The sequence below is a fragment of the Danio rerio genome, chromosome 2 (assembly GCF_052040795.2).
Source record: "Danio rerio strain M-AB ecotype USA chromosome 2, GRCz13ab, whole genome shotgun sequence".
Taxonomy (NCBI): domain Eukaryota; kingdom Metazoa; phylum Chordata; class Actinopteri; order Cypriniformes; family Danionidae; genus Danio; species Danio rerio.
The window spans coordinates 12,548,444-12,571,001 of record NC_141022.1 but is presented as its reverse complement, the minus strand read 5'-3'; the positions used below and the strand labels follow the sequence as shown (position 1 = coordinate 12,571,001).

Sequence of the window (22,558 nt, the reverse complement as noted above, 5' to 3'; positions counted from 1 at the left end):
TAAAAGAATACTGTATTCAGCTCCATAAATGATTTAAATGATATATTTTAGTAAATAACCTGAATATTAACTCAAATAAGTCTTACAGAATTGTAATAAAATGATTATCATCATTGCTCCTGACACCCCATAAAGATTTTTTTAACAAATTAAGTAAAAATATGTTTTATTAAATATAAATATATATGATTATATATTTTTTTGTGTTCATGAAAAATTTTTAAAAGTGATATTGATGTACCTTGCTCTTTATAGGAAATTTCTACTTAAAGTGTAGCTCACTTATTTTGGTCCTTTTATTCAATCTTTTTGGATTAAAATGCTTTCATTATCCAAAAGAGTCTTAATCATTGTTTAAGACTTAATCAAACACCTTGTTTTGGGTTTTACACTATTATATATTGGAGAGTTTTATATACATAAATGTAAACCCTTTTTGGCATATTCAAACAAGAACTGGAACAATACTGGCATACCATTCAACATTTAGTAGCTGAAAGACTGATGTTTCAATTCCTACAATTTGTGCTTGTTATTTGTGTTTAATAGGCCTATTTGTGGATATTTATTTCCTTTTTATGTGCCTTCTCATTTTTCCCTGATTTCTCATGCGTTTGTTAAATAGGCTACTTAAATTCTATTCATAATTGCATTAGTGTCTAAAAATTAACTGTAGTTTGTAGAAACTGTATTCTGTTATGTTTGTACTGGAAATCCTTTGTTGTTATTGCAATAAATAAATAAATGAATGATCACAGCATGTGATTGGTCATCATGACTCCCACAGCTTTGAGCCCCGAAGCTCTGTTTTCAACTCGGCCCCCAACTGCACTCAGCTAATCATGTTGATTGCGGCTGCAGCTGTGCTTCATGTCGAACACATCTAAAGTCTAGCCAGCGTCTAAGGACAACACTATTTTGATCACCAATAACGACGTCAAATGACGTTTATATTTGGTTAATTTTAGGTTGTGTTGGAAAGTGACCAAAATCCAACGTCGAGCCAACATCTTAAACCAGCGTCATATTGATGTCAAATACTGACATTTATTCGTCAGGTATGGTAACCAAAATCCAACGTATGATAGAGGTAATGTTCACACAACGTCAAGCTGTAACATCATTAGACATTGAAATTTGGTTGGTTTTAGGTTGGTCGTTGGACATTGAGGTCGGCCTGACATTGAGTTCTGACGTCAACCCGATTTTCATTTCTAAATAAAATGCAACGTCCCCATGACATTGGGGTAAAACGTCAATCTAACGTCATGTTGATGTCTTGTGTCTGCTGGGTGTTTAAACCCATTAAGGTTGGGTGTTTAAGGCGTGTAAAGATTTTGGACATCTTCTTGGACACTTTTACTGCTTCCAAACAGATTGCTGCAATTATAAATTGCCATGTCTTGAGGTAGTTCGTTATGATGTGATTTACCTCCTATGTGCGATAAGTTTGGACAGGAATCACAGGACTGGTTTTTCTAATCCACATAGACCAGAAAAAATAAAGTAGTGGCTGTAGGTTGAAGGAAAGTAGTAAAAGTACCAATATTGCACTAAAAATGTACTCAAGGGAAAGTAAAAGTACACATTTCTAAAACTACTTAGTAAAGTACAATTCCTGAGAAAAACTACTCAATTACAGTCATTTGAGTATTTGTAATTTGTTACTTTACACCACTGATTCTTAGTGTACGTTTTTAAATGTGATGTAGAGGGGTCGTTGTGGTGTAATACAGACAGCTATGCTACTATTGTGCTATCATGGTATGTTATGGTGATGTTGTTAGTTGCCTGAAACAGTTTCTCCCTTTGTACTATTTATGAGAACTTAAGCTAGTATTAACGCACAATTTCACTGAATGTTCCTCTGGCTAAATTAAGCTGCTTCTCTCTGTTCTGTGTCCGGCAGTGAGCTCATTAGAGCACCAGATGGAGGCCAGATCTCTCTGGATTGGTTTGACAATGATGACAGTGTGTCCCACCCGGACCAGTCCACGCGACCCACTGTGCTGCTGCTCCCAGGACTCACAGGCACCAGCCGCGAATCCTACATTCTGCATATGGTACAGCAGAGCCGGGATCTAGGATACAGGTGAGTAGGCTGATTCACGAGTATTAATCATATCATGAGGAATGAAAATGTAAGTGCTTTTGAAAACTGCTTTATAATTTCCAGTCGAGTCATGGTAGTCAGATTGGAAAACGCACATGATAGGTTTAGGCTAAAAATAAGTTCTGTTTTTCCTTTTGCTTTTGTAACCATTGCCCTAGCAGGCTTCAGAACACATGTAACTGAAGTAGATTAATGTATTTACAGTGCTACTGTAACATCTTTATTGGCCTCGCCTCTGATGAGAGAGTGAGAGTGAGGCAACCAGCAAAAAATAACTGAGCTCTGTATTAAACCCTTAAAGGATGCAGAGATGGGCACTTTCTCCACGTTTGGGCATCTGTCAGAAAGGCATTCTTGTAAGCAGCAGAGGCGTGAAGCTGCAGGGTAGCTCACTCAGCATCTTTCTTTGGCCTCTGTTCTCTGCTTAATGAATTGCAGCTTTGTCCAGCTTTGCAGCTTAGCTAAGACCAACTTTCCATTCCACAGCGAAAAAAAGACCCACTAGCTTCTAAATGTAACACATAAGCAGTGACGTATGTTATATAAACAATTTTATTTTGCAGCTGACCATAAGCTCTGTATTTGTTTTTAGAAACTGTAAAGAGCAGATTGGATCACATGGGATTTGATAACCAATCACGTTACAGCCTTGACAACAATGGATTTCTGTTAGAAGTAGCTACAGTCAGTCATTGTTTGCAGAGACCGAAGAAACTAATAAACTCAATCCTGTTTGTCGCAAACTTATCTGTAAAGATATTTTCTAAACAATGATCAATCCAAAATTAATGTTTACTGTCAAACTTATTGAACATTAGCTGATAAGGAGATCGTTCATAAAAACTCTGCCAGACACTGGCATGCCAAACCATGATATAAGTGTTTTGTTTTGTTAATCCTTTTCTTCATGAAGCTAGCAATAAGCAGTACTTAAGCAGTTAAAAAAGACAAAAATACATGCAAGTCAGACTCAAATGTTCATTGTTATTGAGGTGTTTCACTTACACTACCTGACTGTAATAGAACGACAAATAATAGCTTGATTTCTAGTTGACCATTTGGAAAAGTGGTAGAAGGTAGATTTTAGGTAGAAACTGCATCCCGATCATCACAAATATTGCAGAAGACCTATTGGAACCTGCATGGACCCAAGATTCTCACAGAAATCGGTCAAGTTTGGTGAAGGAAAAATCATGGTTTAGGGTTACTTTCAGTATGGGGGTGTGTGAGAGATCTGCAGATTGGATGGCAACACCAACAGCCTGAGGCATCAAGACATTTGTGCCGGCCATTACATTACATACCACAGGAGAGGGCAAATAGTGTGTTTATGTAACAAGCATGTCTCCAACATTGATTAGATTCACTAGGAACATTTATGAATGTTTCTATTAAACCTACAAAACGACATTGATGTGCCCTAAAGTAATGTAAACAGCCATAAACTCCAGCAAGATAAAGTAATTGTATGCAAAACTATAGCCCTTTATCTATAAATAAAGTATGATTATGAAAATTGTGTTTATCAAAACTGAAAGCTACATCGTGTTTGCTGGCCTCCCGCATCATGCAGCCTTGTCAGTCAGTAAGCATGTAACCTTAAATGTAACCTTAAATCAGGGGTGTCCTCGGTCCTGGAGGGCCGGTGTCCTAGAGAGTTTAGCTCAACCCTAATCAAACACACCTGAAGCAGCTAATCAAGATCTTACTAGAAATACTAGAAACTTTCTTTCAGGCGTGCTGAACTCAGCAGTACACCGGCCCTCCAGGACCGAAGTTTGGACATCCCTGCCTTAAATGGTTAAACAAATAACACACAGCACTGCTAGATTACAGAAAAGTTTGCGCTGTAATAATTTACTTACATTTTATTACGTTTTGGTGCGATTATAACCCACTATTAAAAAAAACACCAACAGCTGAAGATTTTGAATGAAAAGCTGTAATGTAGCCATGGCGGGAATGATTTTGAATGTAGTGAAAGACATGCGTATAGTATATACATGGTGTGAAAAGGTGTTTACTGTTTCCTTTTTCTTGCATGTTTGCCACACTTTATAGATCATCAAACTAATTTAAATGTTAGTCAAGGATAACACAAGTAAACAAAGCATGCCGTTTTTAAATTAAGATTTTTATTGTAAAGGGAAAACAAAATTCCAAACTTTATAGCCCTGTGTAAAAAATGTGTTTGCCACCCTTTTAAAACAAAACTTAACCTTGATTTATTACACCTGAGTTCAATTTCTCGTACCACACCCTGGCTTGATTACTACCACACCTGTTTGCTATCATGAAATCACTTAAATAGGACCTGCCAAACAATGTGACGTAGACCAAAAGATCCTCAAAATATGAAATAAGTAGGGGGGCGAACACTTTTTTACACCACTGTAATACCAAAAATAGAGATTGAAAGCAAATCAGCTTTATAGAGCAACATAAAACATGTTTAGAAAAATTAAAACAGAACCAGAAGTTATCATCTGATAAAAACTGCAAGAACTACTGGCCCTGAAGGAATGTGCTTTGACTGTAGGTCACATTGACTGCACGTTCAACTCACATGTCACATGCTATGTCAGATAACTCTTCTCTTATCAGCTTATACATGTACTCCGTGTGATAAAGTGGCAGCGGAATGGGGGTTTATTCAAAGCTTCCATGTGCAAGGAAATGATAGCATGGGATAAAAACAGCTAAGCAAAATTACAAATGGTACTTTATTATGGTCAAAAGACATCATTGTCTCAGAGAAAAAAAGTGACACAAAGGGTAATGTAGTGGCACAAATGATGCCATTGTATGTGAATACTGAGGAAGTCAAGGCAGGTTATACATGTTGATCAAACCTCTCATTTCTTTGGCACACAGCTCATCCTGCACCATTTAAGCTACAGATTTATGATTCCTTCCTTTATTAATTAATAATGCTTTCAATTGAAGCAAAGCATTCTCTAACTGCTATGAAAACTGTTTCTATTATGTCTGATTTTATTTTTCTTACACTCACCGGCCACTTTATTAGGCACACCCATTAACCTATTAATATTAACACCTATATACCTATTAATATTAGGTGAAGCTACAATTCGCACAGGCTCACCAGAACTGGACAATGGAAGATTGGAAAAACGTTGCCTGGGCTGATGAGTCTTGATTTCTGCTGCAACATTCGGATGGTAGGGTCATTATCAACATAAAATCATGGATCTATCCTGCCTTGTATCAGTGGTTCATACTGGTGGTGGTGGTGTAATGGTGTGGGGGATATTTTCTTGGCTGTATCCAGCACGATAACGCTCCATAGCATAAAGTGTGAATCATCTCAGACTGGTGCACCACTCAGGTTTCTTGAACATGACAATGAGTTCACTGTACTCAAAAGGCCTCCACAGTCACCAGAACTTAATCCAATAGAGCACCTTTAGGATGTGGTGGAACAGGAGATTGCATCATGGATGTGCAGCCGACAAATCTGCAGCAACTGCTTGATGCTATCATGTCAATTTGGAGCGAAATCTCTGAGAAATTTTCCAGTACCTTGTTGAATCTATGCCACGAAGGATTAAGGCAGTTCTAAAAGCAAAAGGTGGTCCAACCCAGTACTAGTAAGGTGTACCTAATAAAGTGGCCGGTGAGTATATATTGTAAAATGAAAATAGAGCTATTTTAAATTTTTGTATCTGGTTTTGTTTAGGATTTATTTTTGGCCTTTTTATCTTTATTATGACACAACAATATTAACAGGAAGTGAAGTCAGAGAGAAAGAGGGAATTCGATTGGGATAGGTTTGTGAGGTCTGAAAAGTAGCTCTAGCGCAGTTGTGCTATATGTCAGCGCACTGACCACTAGACTACTAGCACCATTTGTATCTGATTTGTGAATTTTGTAGTCCTGCCATTTTAAAGAGGACTCCCTAAAAAAGAGATTTTATAAATGTCACAGGGGTGATGCTGACAACGGCGTGCAGATCGAAATGCAGGATTTATTATAAAGAGAATGGTCAGGCAGGCAATGATCACAATCAGGAGCAAACGGATGTATACAGATAATTCAGAGTGGTGGTCAGATAACAGGCGAATGATCAGTACAGGCAGTCAGCAGACAACATAAACATTTTTATAGTCTGGATAATGAATGATGAGCTTCAGCTATGTCTCTGTGTGTGTGTAATAACTGGAAACTAGGAGCAGGCGTGTGTGTAGGCGGTGCATAACTGGAACTTGTAGTCCATAAACCGAGCCGCTAGATCGCTGGTGATCATAACAATATATCAGTGGCACTATATACATTATTTTTCAATTTGGAAGTTTCATTTTTGCGATTGTTTTAGTACATCTAATTTAGTTTCCTATGGGAGAAACGATTAGGAATAATAAATGGCAGAAAAGTCTCAAACGACTTGCTCTACAAACAAGTGTGTTCATGACTATACATAAAAAGGAGAATGATATAATAAGAAAAGATCAGTTTGCAACATGAAATGTAATGGAAATTGGAAGTGGTAAATTAATGGTAAAGTCTTGAGCCAAAAAGATTCCAATGGCTGCACACGCTTATAAAAGTTGTAATATAAAGGATACATTAAAAAGAAATGACTAATTAATTTATCAGACTTCAACCAAGCAACCACCAAAGCTCTAGCAAATGTACACCAATGTGCAGAAACCGCTAGAGGTGTAAGTATTTCGACAACCAACTTAGCATCAAGATGATCTGGCATAAAGTAAAGCTAACCCTGCAGAAATACCAGACCAAAGAACACACTGACCCAGTGGAAATGCTGTGGCGAACTAAGGTCAGCATAAACAAATGTCTTTCAAACCTCACACAGCTGTACTGTCAAGAGGCATGACACTTGGCTGGAAACCAATCTATTGTTGACATTTGATTTCATTGTTATTTGCAATCTTTCCACTATTATGGAAAAGCTGGAAATATTCAGTGCTAGGAAATTAATGAAACATTAAAAGTAATTTAAAGTTCTGTTGTTATAAATATAAACGTTTATTATTATGCTAATGTTAGAAATAAGCTTGACATGGATAGTTGATGGGGATTTACGCGAGTATACTGTAATATTTTAACCACATCTAAATCATCAGCTTTTCTCATATTCATTTGTTTAGCAGATGCTTTGGTGTTGCAATTTCAGAAAATCACGCAATTTAAGAAGAAACATGGCATTTCAATATTAATTTTTTTTTTTCCTGAGAATGCTGCAGCCTAAACCTTGCCTGGTTTAGACCTGTCTTAGACAAATAAAGATCTTAAACCTACAATATATAAGTGTCTTATAGGTCTTATAGGTCTTGTTGAATCAAAACAACAATTCAATTCAAACTGTTTCACTGATTCACACAGCTGATTCATTTAGAAGCAAAGCAGTTAACTATAGGAATGGATCACTGATTCAGATGATTCATTCAATCATTCATTTATTTACTTGTCGGCTTAGTCCTTTTATTAATCCAGGGTCACCACAGCAGAATGAACCGCCAACTTATCCAGCAAGTTTTTACACAGCGGATGCCCTTCCAGCCGCAACCTATCTTTGGGAAATATCTACACACACTCATTCACACACACACACACACACACACTCATACACTATGGACAATTTAGCTTTCCCAATTCAACTGTACCGCATGTCTTTGGACTGTGGGGGAAACCGGAGCACTCGGAGGAAACCCACGGGAACACAGGGAGAACATGCAAACTCCAAACAGAAGCGGCAACTGAGCCGAGGCTCGAACCAGCGAACCAGCGACTTTCTTGCTGTGAGGCGAGAGCACTACCTACTGCGCCACTGCCTCGCCCCTTCATTCATTCAAAAAAAAAAAAACTATTTGTTGTTGAAACACATTTTTGACTCCTCTTTTATGTTTTTCAGATGCGTGGTGTTCAATAACAGAGGCGTATCGGGTGAAAAGTTATTGGTAAGGATAATCTTTTATATCTCTTCTGATTTCTCCTCAATAAAATAATTTCGGCTTCATTGTCATGTTGACACACACTGCTGTCAGCATGAATATCAGAACAGTCAAATTCAGACATAATGTCTTTACTAAATGTAAATAACTATTTTAACTTAAACTGTTTAATCACACACAACTATACAGAGCTTTGATGATAGCTAAGGGGGTATTTGCTTATTTCAATACTATCTTCTCGATAGATACAGTGCATCTGTTCAACATTTTGGAAAAACATGTTACAGCCTTATTCCAAAATAGATTAAATTAATTTATTTCCCCAAAATTCTACACACAATACCCCATAATGACAATGTAAACATTTTTTTAATTGTTGCAAATTTGTTAAAAATAAAAAACCAAAAAAATCACATGTACATCAGTATTCACAGCCTTTGCTCAATACTGTGATGCACCTTTGGCTGCAATTACAACCTCAAGTCTTTTTGAATATGATGCCACAAGCTTGACACACCTGTCTTTGGGAATTTTTGCCCAATCCTCTTTGCAGTACCTCTCAAGCTCTATCTGGTTGGATGGGAAGCAATGGTGTACAGCCATTTTCAAATCTCTCCAGAGATGTTTAATAGGATTTAGGTCTGGGCTCTGGCTGGGCCACTCATTGTCTCGGAGGTCTACAGACAATTCCTTTGTCTTCATGTTTGTTTTGTGCTTTGACATGCACTGTCAACCCTGGGACCTTATATAAACAGGTGTATGCCTTTTCAAATAATGTTCAATCAACTGAATTTACCGCAGGTGAACTCTAATTAAACTGCTGAAACATCTCAAGAATGATCAGTGGAAACAGAATGAGATCAAAATCCAAAAGATTTTTCAATTTCATATTAAATAATGTCCTGATGTTTTAAGATTTCATGATCACAAATCAGTCTCATGTGAGCTTTAAAGAGTGAGAGTCTTTTGAGAGAGTGTGTGTGTGTGTGTGTGTGCGTGTGTGTGTGTGTGTGTGTGTGTGTGTGTGTGTGTGTGTGTGTGTGTGTGTGTGTGTGTGTGTGATTAAGGATACAAGCCTTCTTTTATATCCTCCTTTCACTGTGCTCTAGACTCCAAGGACTTATTGTGCAGCCAACACAGAGGATCTGGAAGTAGTCATTGAGCATGTCCAGCGAACCATTAACAAAGCTCCACTCATGGCGGCTGGGGTTTCTATGGGCGGGTGAGTTTAAAACGCACACAGTCATGAATTTATCATGCCCTTATATGGGAATTCAGCTGATACAGTCACACATACCTGGAAAATCTAGGACAATGTTTTTTCCACCAATCCAAACTCTCTACTATAGGCTGTTTGGACTTTGCTACACATTTAATGTTACAATTTCAATGATAAGCAAGTGTAATATAATTTTTTGCTATTAATAAACATTCATCTAAGATTTTGAGCTCAATAAACTACTAATACCACCTATCCAAACTCTCTACTATAGCTTGTCAAGACTTTGCTAAATTTTTTTTGCAAAAATTTGTAAATTTTAATGATAAGCATATGTAATACTATTTTTTTTGTTCATACTTAATTTTAGGAGACAATTCCTGCTAATAATAAACCTTTAGCTAAGGTTTTAATCTCAATAAACTACTAATACCACCAATCCAAACTCTATTAAACATTGTTAGGACTTTGCTACACATTTTACGTTACAATTTCAATGATAAGCAAATGTAATATTATTATTATTTTTGGTCATTCTTTATTTTAAAGGGCACCTATGATAAAAAAAAAAATCTACTTTTCAAGCTGTTTGGACAGACATATGTGTATATATAGTGTATAGACAGTCATATTGGGGTGATATAAACAGTTTTTATTTTTAATTTAACAACATAAAAACGGGGAACCAATTAGAGCGGTTTTCAGACCGACCGCAACTTGACGTTGGAGTGCGATCTTCCGCCCACCGAACTGATTGACAGCTGCGCGTATTAACATGTCCCAGTAGTCACGTGTATTTGCATGTCAACAAGACCAGACGTGCGCAAAGCAAGCGTGAATAAACGGTCTGTTCAGTTCGCTATGATCATCAGTCATCATCAAATGTGATCACATGTTTAAAATGTTTTCACACAGTGCACGTGTATAATGAATTACAGGGATTTACTTCAGCTTTTTATTCATCGGCACAGTCGTGTGTCAAAACAATTAAAAAGGAAGAGGCTTCAATCCCGGTTTGTGGACGTTAAATCAGTATGTATACCCTATTACATATGCGTGCAAAAAGAGTACAAAGCTGAACGGGCGCTATGTCTGTCTGTGTGTGTGTGTCTGCTGCGTGTGCGTGTGTATCTGTATGTGTGCATGTGCGTGAACTGTGTAAAGACATTGTTAGTGATATTGTTTGTAAAAACATTGTTAAAGTTCTTACTGTAGTATTTCCCACAAACGATACGTGAGATCTTCTTCCTTTAAGTCTGTCTGTTGTCTGATGCAGCCGAGGGAGGAGATTAAGGCACGCAGAAAGACACGTAGAAATGGTAGGCGGGGTGGACTAGCCTTAAAGGCACAGTACGACAAAACAGCCCCCTGGTGGAAAAATAAGATCTTTCAGGTATAATGAAAATCTGATGGGTGTTTTGAGCTGAAACTTTACATACACATTCTAGAGATACAAAACACTTATATTAAATCTGAAAAAAGGGGTAACCTAGGTGCCCTTTAAGATACAATTCTTGCTATTAATAAACCTTTAGCTAAGACTTTTAGCTCGCTCAATAAACTACTAATTCCACCTATCCAAACTCTCTACTATATGTTGTTAAGACTTTGCTACAAATTTTACATTATAATTTCTATGATAAGCATATGTAATATTATTTTTTGGTCATTCTTTATATTAAGATACATATTAAGATACAATTGCTGCTATTAATAAACCTTTAACTAATACTTTAAGCTCAATAAACAACTAATACCACCTAGTCAAAGTCTCTACTATAGCTTGATAAGACTTTGCTACATAATTTACATAATAATACAATTTCAGTGATATGCTTACTGTATGTAATATCATTTTTTGTGCATTATTTATTTTAAGGTGCAATTCTCGCTATTAGTAAACATTTAACTAAGACTTTAAGCTCAATAAACTACTAATACCACCTATTCAATCTCTACTATAGCTTGTTAGGACTTTGCTACACATTTTACATTGCTATTTCAATGATAAGCATATATAATATTATATTTTTGTTCATACTTTATTTTAAGAGACTATTCTTGATATCAATAAACCTTTAACTTAGACTTTAGGCTCAATAAACTATTAATTTGCTGCTTATTAATAGTAAATAAAGTTAAGGTATTGGGTAGGATTAAGGATGTGGAATAAGATAAGATCATACATTATAAGTACTAAAAATTTACAAATATCTTAATAATAAGCAGTTAGCACACCAGTTGTTAAAATAAAATGTTTTTTTTAGTCATTTATTACTGTATTGTGTTGCCTTATCATGGATTTATTTCCCTGTCACGTGATGCAGAAGTAATATTATCCCCTAGATGCCACCACGGCACCATTTCACACTAGATTTAAGTAAAAGCTGAGTGTGCAGTGCAGTTTTGTAATCCTCTCCGTCTTACAGAAAGAAACGGGTCAGCATCACATGGCTTATGCCCAAAAATATAGCAGCCATACATATACAGTACATATAGATCATCTGATGGTTAATGCGTACGCTTGTGCTTTTCATTGCTGTTTTTATAATATCATGACACCCTGCAGGATGATGTTGGCGAACTACCTGGGTCGTAAAGGCTCTGAAGTGCGCTTGAAGGGTGTGGTGGTTTTTTCGGCAGGCTGGGATGTGTTTGAATGCACAGCATCATTGGAGAAACCCCTGGACCGATTTCTCTTCAACTCTTACCTCACCAGCTGCCTGCAGGCGTCCGTGGACCGGTCAGTGGGGTCAGAGGGGGATAAGCCTGTAATGTGTGTGTGCATGAGTGTGTGTGTAGTCACAGGGGATATTATCCCTAAGTGCGCCCCCACCTTCTCTTATTGAGTCTGATGTCGTTTTGAATGTTATAAAATGTGCCAAGTAAGATTAAACTGAATCTGTTACGTATTTTGCTAAAGCACACAGAGTTTGGGAACAGGGAGTAGAAATTAACTGAACATTTTGCACATATGGGGCTTATTTTGCTTTAATTAACTTTTAATCAGCTTATCAACAACTTGCAAAAAAATGACATGGCGGTATCATGGTGCTGTGTTGGTGTTTGATATACAGCTCTGGAAAAAAAATAAGATACTGCGTCATAGTTATTATCGATTATCTGACTTTGGCATTTATCACTATGTTATGAGTGAGATGGTCATTTGTTTGGGCTTTTTATAATCTACAGAGAACATGTCTTCAAAGTAAAAATATTAATATGTTATAAAAAATATATATATTTTAAGGTGATCATTACCCCTTTGAAGCAATATGTTTTTCTGATTGTCCACAAAACAAAACACTGTTACACAATAACTTGTCTATTTACCATAACTTACCTGATTAACCAAGTTAAGCCTTTAAAGTGTACTTTAAGCTGAATGCTAATATTTTGAAGAATGTTTGGTAATTAACTTTATGTATTATCATCATGGCACAAGTAAAAAAAAATCAGGTATTATAAATGAGTTATTAAAACTATTGTTTAGATATGTAACGTGAAAATGGGAGAAAAATAAACTTGGGGCTAATAATTCAGACGGATTAATAATTTTAGATTGATGCAAGCCTAATATCAGATGGCCAGAAAGTGTGTGTGTGTGTATATATATATATATATATATATATATATATATATATATATATATATATATATATATATATATATATATATATATATATATATATATATATATATATATATATATATATATATATATATCATAGTTTATATGGTCCCACTTTATTTTAAGTGTCCTTAACTACTATGTACTTACATCAAAAAATAAATACAATGTACTTACTGTTTTTATAATGTATTAAATGTATAGAACACTTGGGGTGCTTTTGAGTTGGGATAGAGGTTGGGTTACAGACAGGTTTGGTGGTATGGGTAGGTTTAAGGGTGGGTTAAGGTGTAAGGGATGGTAAACAGTGTATTTACAAATGTAATTACAAAAGTTAATTACAAATGTAATTACATACATGTATTTAATCAAGCATAAGTACACAGTAAATACATGTATTTACACAATAAGTACATTGTAACAATCAATTAGGTACATATTAGTTAAGGCCACTTAATTTAAAGTGGGACTGTTTATAAGCACAAATAGACATTTTACTCAAAACATGTACCTATTAAAGGTGAATCCAATAAACTATATTATGGTAATATTGAATGGCTTTGTCTGAAATAAATACTATGATGTACTCTTACAATTTCTGTAGTATGCAGTATACTGTGCATAACATGCAAATTTCTTTATGCATATAATTACCATTTGACATTCTACTTTTCCAACAAAGCGCGCTCCACAATCCCACAGTACAATTTGCAATATGAATCCACCAGAATTTACATCAACCACAAATTTTACATCTCTTCTTTCTTTCCAAATTTGACTTGATTCCGAAAGTGGACGTTTTAAAAATATACATATATTTAAATTAAATATGCAAACTCACCATGGTTGATAACTGGTAGACATACTCAGAATTAAACATGATGTATTTTTTTACTACATATATATGGATTACATTTCAGAATACTATAGAATGTCCGCATAGTGCATTCTAATTTACATAATTTAGTCAGTTAAATACAATGAGGTGAGTTAGTTTGTGTACATTGCACTTGTTTTTTTCATGTGTTTTATTAAATAATTAATAATAAATAAATAATTAATATAAATATTATTATATAGTATATAAATTATTAAGTATACATTATTAGTGACAAATATTTTTCTGAATTGAGATACACCTGAGCAAAGATCTGGATGAGGAATTGGTTTTATCCACCGGTTATTGGTTGGCTTTTCACATTTCTGGGTGAATGTCAGTTGACTAAAAATGGTCTGCTTGGAGTAGATGAAATGATTAAAGTATTGCATTCATTACTAGAGAGGATACTGTTTTTTTAACAGGAAAATCCATCTACTGTATGACATTTTGATTCAATGTTATGAGGGCCATTTTTTTTACACACGTTTGTTGAATTTTCATGTCATGCTGATTTTAAAGGTGCCATAGAGTGCATTGAAGATAAATAGTTCTCTAATATTCCCATAGTAGATGCTGTATGTAGCTTAAGTCAGAATTATTAGACCCCTAATCTATTAGACCCCCTGTTTATTTTTCCACAATTTCTGTTTAAAAGAGAGAAGATTTCTTTAACACATCTCTAAACATAATAGTTTTAATAACTCATTTCTATTAACTGAATTGTTTTATCTTTGCTAGAAGACAGTAAATAATATTTGACTAGATGTTTTTAAGATACTTTTATACAGCTTAATGTGACATTTAAAGGCTTAACTAGGTTAGATTAGGTTAACTAGGCAGATTAGGGTAATTAGGCAAGGTATTGTATAATGATGGTTTGTTCTGTAGACTTAAAAAAAATTGAGCTTAAAGGGGCTAATACATGTGTCCTTAAAATGGTGTTTAAAAAATTAAAAACTGCTTTTATTTTAACCTAAATAAAACAAATAATACTTACTCCAGAAGAAAAAATATTATCAGACATACTGTAAAAAAAATTATTTACCCTGTTAAACAAAATTTGGGAAATATTTATAAATAAATAAATAGAGGGTTAATAATTCTGACTTAAACTGTATATATATATATATATATGATGGGGTGCACAAACTTTTTCTTATAAAGGGCCAAAACTTGATTGAGGTGTGGTGGGCTAAGGCTAAATACACCTAACTGTATTACATTAAAGCTGCCTTGGTAACTTCCTAATTTAATAATATAAAAAAATAGAAAAAATACTTTAATCGTATCAATAATTATAGATATATTTAACATTTTATAATGTACTTCTTACAATAAAACATAATGGGGTTTAGTAATAACATAATGGAGACCAATGTTTTTTTCTTATTTATTTACTAAAACAACAACGTCCCGCACATATATCACACATATATATCTGTCAAAATCTGAAAAAAAAAAGTGTTTTAGGCTTTCATGACCCTTTAAAAATCTGATTAATTCACATTCAATTAAAACATTTATTTTCAGTTGTGCTTTTTTTTGTTGCTCAGCAATTAATCAAACAAACAAAAGGTTATGTAAACATTTATGTAATAAATATATAAGTAATTTGCCCCAACCTTCCCCATCATTTGTCTCTCTTCTCTGATTGGTTGGTGGGCTAAATAAAAGGTTACCATGGGCCAACTTTGGCCCTCTGGCCTTAGTTTGGGCATCTCTGATACAGATGCATGAAAAACCTGAAAAGCACTGTTTATTTTAGTATTATCTTTGCCATATTATAGTCATTTTTGGATTTTATTTAGCTTGTAGAGTATTTTTATTTGTATTTTTATTTGACAGTGCTCTTTACTGAATGTATTTACTAAATCTGTGACCAAAAACCGAACCGAACCCTGAAAGGTCTGTATTGTTGCAGCTTTATATTCACTGAGAGCAAATGAGTTTATGTTCCACTGAAAAAAAACATTGTTCAGGGAAGACATTAATATATATTTAATAAGAGCATAAAAAGCTAATTACAAAGATGAAAATAAATCAAGTGTATTCTCTGTCTTTGTGTTTTGCTATTCAACAATTTAAAAGCTCATTTATAACTATAAAAATTTTACTCCTACAACAAAAATTTTTGGGTTTGACCGTATTTGACCAGATTTTCATTCTATGTCACCTTTAAATATCAAATGTCACAATTATTATACTTGTTGAGATTGCCTCATACCTCATTGTGACACTTCATGTTTTGATTCGACAGTCACAGAACCATTCTTGAAAAGAAATACGACATAGACCATGTGATGAAGGTGAGTTATTTATTCTGACTCGTCACGTTTTTTGCTACAACATGTTAATGTGTTTTGTATTATTCTTGTGCTGTGGTTGACTTTCTTTATGCGTTCCACAGGCTAAAACTATACGAGAGTTTGATGAACGTTTCACGTCCATCATGTTTGGTTATCCATCCAATGATGACTACTATAGAGACGCTAGCCCGATTCACAAGATCAAGTCTGTGCAGGTGCCAATGCTGTGCCTCAACGCAGCTGATGATGTCTTTTCCCCCAATCACGGTAAGTCGGAGCAGTCCGTTTACCAAACAATGACATACTGTAACTTACGGCTAGCCTACAAAAGTTTGTTTGTAGTTTGTTTGTAGTGTTTCCTGAACTCTGTCAGAGATCCATTGTTTGAACCATGTTAGTTAAGACAAAATAATGTCTTTAGATAAAATCTGTTAACACATGATTTGTATATATATTTATAATTTATAAAATAAGAATTAGTAGCACATCTATTTTTTCCCTCAATTTCTGTTTAACGGAGAGAAGATTTTCTCAACACATTTCTAATTTCTAATTTTAATAACACATCTGTAATAACTGGTTTATTTTGTCTTTGTGATGATGACAATAAATAATATTTGACTAGATATTTTTCAAGACACTTCTATATAACTTAAAAGTGACATTTAAAGGCTTAACTAGGTAATTAGGTTAACCAGGCAGCTTAGAGTAATTAGGCAAGTTTTTGTATAATGATGGTATGTTCTGTAGAATATCAAAAAATATATAGCTTAAAGGGGCTAATAATTTCGTCCCCCAAAAAATTTCTTTAAAAAAATTAAAAACTGCTTTTATTCTATCAGAAATAAAGCAAATAAGACTTTCTCCATAAGAAAAAACATTATCAGACATACTGTAAAAATTTCCTTGCTCTTTTAAACATGATTTGGGAAATACTTAAAAACTAAAAAAAAAAAAAAAATCAGAAGGGGCTAATAACTGTATATACACACACATTAAATTTTAAATAATAGTTACACTAATCATATTAATATAAATAATGATAATAATAATGATGATAATAATAATAATAATAATATGTATTAAAAATTGTTTGTTTCCGTAGGTGTATAATTTTTCATGCATTCTTAAAGGGTTTACAAAAAAATTAAACTTGTATCAAACCTTTATGATTTTCTTTCTTCTGTTGAACACAAAAGGAGATCATTTAAAAATTGTTGGAATTCTAGATGACCGTTGACTTCCATAATATCTGTTTTTTCTACTATGGGTGCCATTGGTTACAGGTTTCCAACATTTTTTTCAACAGAAGAAAGAAATTCATAAAGGTTTGGAACCACTTGATGGGGAGTAAATAGTGAGTAAATTTTTATTTTTGGGTGAACTATACCTTTAAATGAAGCTCTTAATGAACCCTAATATACAGTTGAAATCAGAATTATTTGCCCCCCTGAATTATCAGTCCCCTTGTTTATTTTTTTCCCCAATTTGTGTTTAACGGAAAGATTTTTTTTTCAGCACATTTCTAAACATAACAGTTTTAATAACTCATCTCTAATAACTGATTTATTTTATCTTTACCATAATGATAGTAAATAATATTTGGCTAGAAATTTTTCAAGACACTTCTATACAGCTTAAAGTGACATTTAAAGGCTTAAATAGGGTAATTAGGTTAACTAGGCAGGTTAGGGTAATTAGGGAAGTTTTTGTATAATGATGTTTTTTTTTAAATTTATTTATTTTTTTATGTAGATTATGGAAAAAAAACTGCTTTTATTCTAGCCGAACTAAAACAAATGAGTTTCTCCAGAAGAAAAAAGAAAATATTATTAGACATTCTGTGAAAATTTCCTTGCTTTGTTAAACATCATTTGGGAAATATTTAAAAAAAGAAAGAAATAATCTAAGGGGGACTAATAATTTTGACTTCAACTGAATGTTAATAAATTTATAAATAAAACACTAATATATAATAAGGGACCAAGCCAAAAAAAAAAAAATGAATGAATATATATATATTGAATTAATTACTAAAACACTGTAGATGGGGTGACGCAGTGGCGCAGTAGGTAGTGCTATTGCCTCACAGAAAGAAGGTCGCTGGTTCGATCCTCGGCTGGGTCAGCTAACGTTTCTGTGTGGAGTTTGCATGTTCTCCCTGCGTTCGTGTGGGTTTCCTCCAGGTGCTTCGGTTTCCCTCACAGTTTAAACACATGCGGTGCAGGTGAATTCGGTAGGCTTAAGAGTCCATAGTGTATGTGTGTGTGAATGAGTGTGTATGGATGTTTCCCAGTGATGGGTTGCAGCTGGAAGGGCATCCACTGCATAAAACATATGCTGGATAAGTTGGCGGTTCATTCCGCTGTGGCTACCCCAGATTTATAAAGTGACTAAGCCGAAAATAAAATAAATGAATGAATGAACACTATAAATGTTTCATATATGGAAAGTAAAGATACACTTTTAATATAAATGAATACTGTTAATCTTTATCTTTTGTTTTCGCAAGCTTTGAAAAATGTAATAGAAATCCACTTGTAAATCTTAAAAGTCACCGTCTTCATGAGCCATAGCTGCAACAAAATGGCATATTTTTTTCCATAGTGCACTACAAGGGGATCACACTTGAGCCATTTTGCACTTGAGCCATTTTGCAGTTTTACAGAGATTTCATTAGTTTTTAAACGAGATTTTAAATCTGCTGCTTTGGTAATAGGCAATGCGTCTGTAGCTCTTTTGAAAAGCACAACCTCATTTGAATTTAAAGAAACTGTCACCAAGCAGCATCATTTGGATCACAGAGTTCAAAGAGTTAAAACTAACCCTTTATATTTTGAACTGAAACTTCACACACACACTCTAGGGACATCAGAGACTTATTGTTTAAATCTTGTAAAAAAGGGGGCAAAATCAGTGCCCTTTAAGCTTTGTAATGAAAGAAACTTACATTTGGGCCATTTTTTTTTTTGCTTAGCTATTCCAGTGGAGGCCGTGAAGCAGAACCCCAATGTGGCCCTCCTCATCACCTGTCATGGTGGCCATATTGGCTTCCTGGAGGGTCTGTGGCCTCGGCAGAGCACCTACATGGACCGCGTTTTTCGTCAGTTCACCAAGGCTGTGTTTGAGAATGGCAATGGTCTGGATGATCTCTACTGACCCTCTCTTTCCATTCCCTCAACAGAACAGCTGTGAGCAAAAAAAAAAAATATTCATTTCCAAAATGACAGGCACAGGTTCACTTGAAGGCCAGAATAGTTTTTATTAAGTCTAGTCATATATTTATTGAATTATTTTAGTAGTGTTTTAACTTTTTGATTTTCATTTATTGAACAAAAATGATTCTTTGACTTGCACATTTGTTCATCCGTCCATCAGTGCACTTATTTGTTTCTAAACTGCATTCATCTGTGACTTGCATGCGTGTGTATGACTCTCTTAATTATGTAATTTTATATATGCTTTAACTCTGAAGGGCATGATAAACCATCCAACCAACTGAAGCACTTATTTAGATGACATTACTCAACATTATGTGGAGAAGTGTACTAAATCAAAATGAAACTAAATCAAATCAGCACTAAAGCAAAATAAAAAATAAGAATATGTAGCTGCAGAAAGAAAATGAAGCCTAATTTAGAATAACTTCATTACTGTAATGCAAAATAGTCTCGTTCCTGTTTCATAATGCAGTGCTAAGTATCATCGTGGATATATTTATGGAATATGGGCGACATGGTGGCTCAGTGGTTAGCACTGCCACCTCACAGCAAGAGGGTCACTGGTTTGAGTCCCAACTGAGTCAGTTGGCATTTCTGTGTGGAGTTTGCATGTTCTCCCCATGTTGGCATGGGTTTCCTCCACAGTCTAAAGACATGTGCTATAGGTGAATTGAATAAACTAAATTGGTCGTAGTGTATGTGTATGAATGAGGGTGTAAGGATGTTTCCCAGTACTGGGTTGCAGCTGGAAGGGCATTCCCTGTGTAAAATATATGCTGGATAAGTTGGCGGTTCATTCCGTTGCAGCGACCCCTGATGATTAAGGGGACTAAGCTGACGGAAAGGGAATAAATTAATAAATACACTGTCAAACCCAAAAAGTTAAGGTAATTCAAACCGTTTGAGAAAACCAATTGCAACAAACCACTTGAGTTAAGCTAATTTATATGAGTACTTACTCCATTTAAGTTGAAGTAATGAGGTATTTAATTAACTCATTGCCTTCAACACTGAGTTAGAAACTCTTTTCAAATGAGTAAAATTTACTTTCAGTACATTTTGAGTTAACTACACTCATTTTATTTGATAAAGTTGACTGTTGGGTTTTACAGCGTATTTGTAGAATTATTCCTCCAAAATGACTTTACTCATCCTCTACATGTTTTAAACCTATTTGAGTTTCTTGTGGTCAACACAAATAAGATATTTTGAGGAATGTTTGGTAACCGGGAGCTATTTTCTTTCATAGTATTATAAAAGTAACTGGCTATCAGTTACCAACATTTTTTAAAACATAATCTTTTGCATTTACCAGAAAAAGGAACCGCATGAGGGTGAGTAAATGGTTTATTTTTGGGTGTACTATCCTTTAAGATAATATATATCAAAATAGTATCAGGGTGGCCCAGTGGCTCATGGTTAACACTATCGCCTCACAGCAAGAAGTGTGCTGGTTCGAGCCCCAGCTGGACCAATTGGCATTTCTGTGTGGAGGTGTGCCGATTCGAGCCCCGGCTGGACTAATTGTCATTTCTGTGTTGAGTTTGCATATTTTTTCCATGTCCACATGGGTTTGCTCTGATTTCCCTCACAGTCCAAATGCATATGCTATAGGTGAATTGACTGTATGTATGGGTGTTTTCCATTGTTGGGTTGCGGCTGGAAGGGCATCTGCTGCGTAAAACATATGCTGAATATGTTGGCGGTTCATTCCATTGTGGCGACCCCTGATTAATAAATGATTAAGCCAAAAAGAAAATGAATGATCGAATGTCTAAAGTGTGTGAATGCCAGAGTGTATGGGTGGAAGGGCATCCGCTGCGTAAAACATGTGTTGGATAAGTTGGTGGTTCATTCCGCTGTGACGATCCCTGATTTAAAAAAAGGATTAAGCCAAAGGAAAATGAATAAATCAATGAAAATAATATTAGCGAAATATTTACAATTGAAGTTTTTTATGAAAAGATTTTTGGTTAGTCAGGGTGGTAAATATATCTTTTAGGCCATTTAGTTTTTAAAACATGGAACCTCCAAAGGAACAGAATTTATATGAAAAAAAAACATAAGAGCTTCTTTAATTGTCATTAAATAAAGAAAAAAATAAAGAAAACAGCTCAATACCTTTGTTAATAGATTTAGTCAAATTGCACTATATCAAATTGTGATTGTAGCCGTGAAGGTCAAGGGCATTTGTGCAGTTGTTTTTAATTATAAAAAAGGATTTTACCTAAACTCTTCCAAAAAAAAAAAAAAAAACTGATAATGATTCTCGATGCAGTGAAGCAAGGAGGTCATATTCCAGCTCCACTTTTACCTTCTTATGTAAACATAAAAGATTAATTCAGTGTTTATCATACCATGTTTGACCTCCTACATGTCAATGACCATTTATCCTAGCAGTTGATACGCTGCACCAAGGCCTTATCAGTTCGGTCCATTCTAGTGTTAAAAGGAAGCTTTATATATTATTATCTGTATTTTCACCATGTATCTTACATGTCTGTTGTTTTGTAGCCCTCAGGACTGACCCCAATTTCTCTTTTTTGTTTGAGTTTCATGTTAGTGTCATGTTAGTTTGCATTTTTAAGGCAAGAAAAGATTGTATTTACCATATCACGGTTTTTAAGTTTCCAAAAGAATGTACCACACGCACTTTGTTTCTCATTCATTACTTCAATGTTGACACTGACTACTTTGTGAACGATAAATGAATCATTTTGACTTGGAATGTGAAATTTGTTGTTGTTGATGGCATTAAACCTGTGGAGGTAAAGTGTGTTATTTTGGACTTAACGAAAGTGGCTTCAAGGATTCTGTGAATGTGAAAACGACTTGAGCTACTGTTTGTCTGAACATTGTAAAATATGTTACATGCTTTTAATATATGCTTTAAATTCACTTAAGACTCAAAATGCTTTTTATATTAATGCGCCAATGAATTCTTAAAGAGATAGTTTACCCTGAACTGAACATGTACGATGTACCTCAGACTTTTTTTTTCCTACAGTAGAACATCGAAGTACATTTTTGCTGAAACTCTGGTCTTTGGTAATTCACAGATTGTCAGTCAGTAAATACCATCGGCACTTTGAGTCAAACAATCATGAATATGCAGGATATTTTATTTGTGACATTACCCAGCAGGCACGCAATGTCATATGATACTCTAGGTAGTTGGTTATATATTGGTTGCGACTTCTTAACGTCATTAATGTGATGTTCATACAACGCCAAAGTCTAACATCAATATGC

General features: G+C 34.7%; 1 protein-coding gene across 4 annotated transcripts in view; it reads left to right on the top strand.

The window, feature by feature from the left end:
* The window catches only part of abhd3 (abhydrolase domain containing 3, phospholipase), a 54,799-nt gene extending 32,595 nt beyond the window's left edge, over window positions 1-22,204 (top strand). Inside the window, exons 3-9 of one of the 4 annotated variants that reach the window (XM_087239265.1) lie at window positions 1,910-2,092; window positions 8,010-8,055; window positions 9,159-9,798; window positions 10,762-12,011; window positions 16,037-16,085; window positions 16,187-16,352; window positions 19,063-22,204. In XM_087239265.1, coding sequence (XP_087095391.1) covers window positions 11,719-12,011; window positions 16,037-16,085; window positions 16,187-16,352; window positions 19,063-19,244 — 690 coding nt within the window. In that variant the 5' untranslated portion in view covers window positions 1,910-2,092; window positions 8,010-8,055; window positions 9,159-9,798; window positions 10,762-11,718 and the 3' untranslated portion in view covers window positions 19,245-22,204. 4 annotated transcript variants of the gene reach the window in all.
* The last annotated feature ends 354 nt before the right edge of the window (window positions 22,205-22,558 follow it).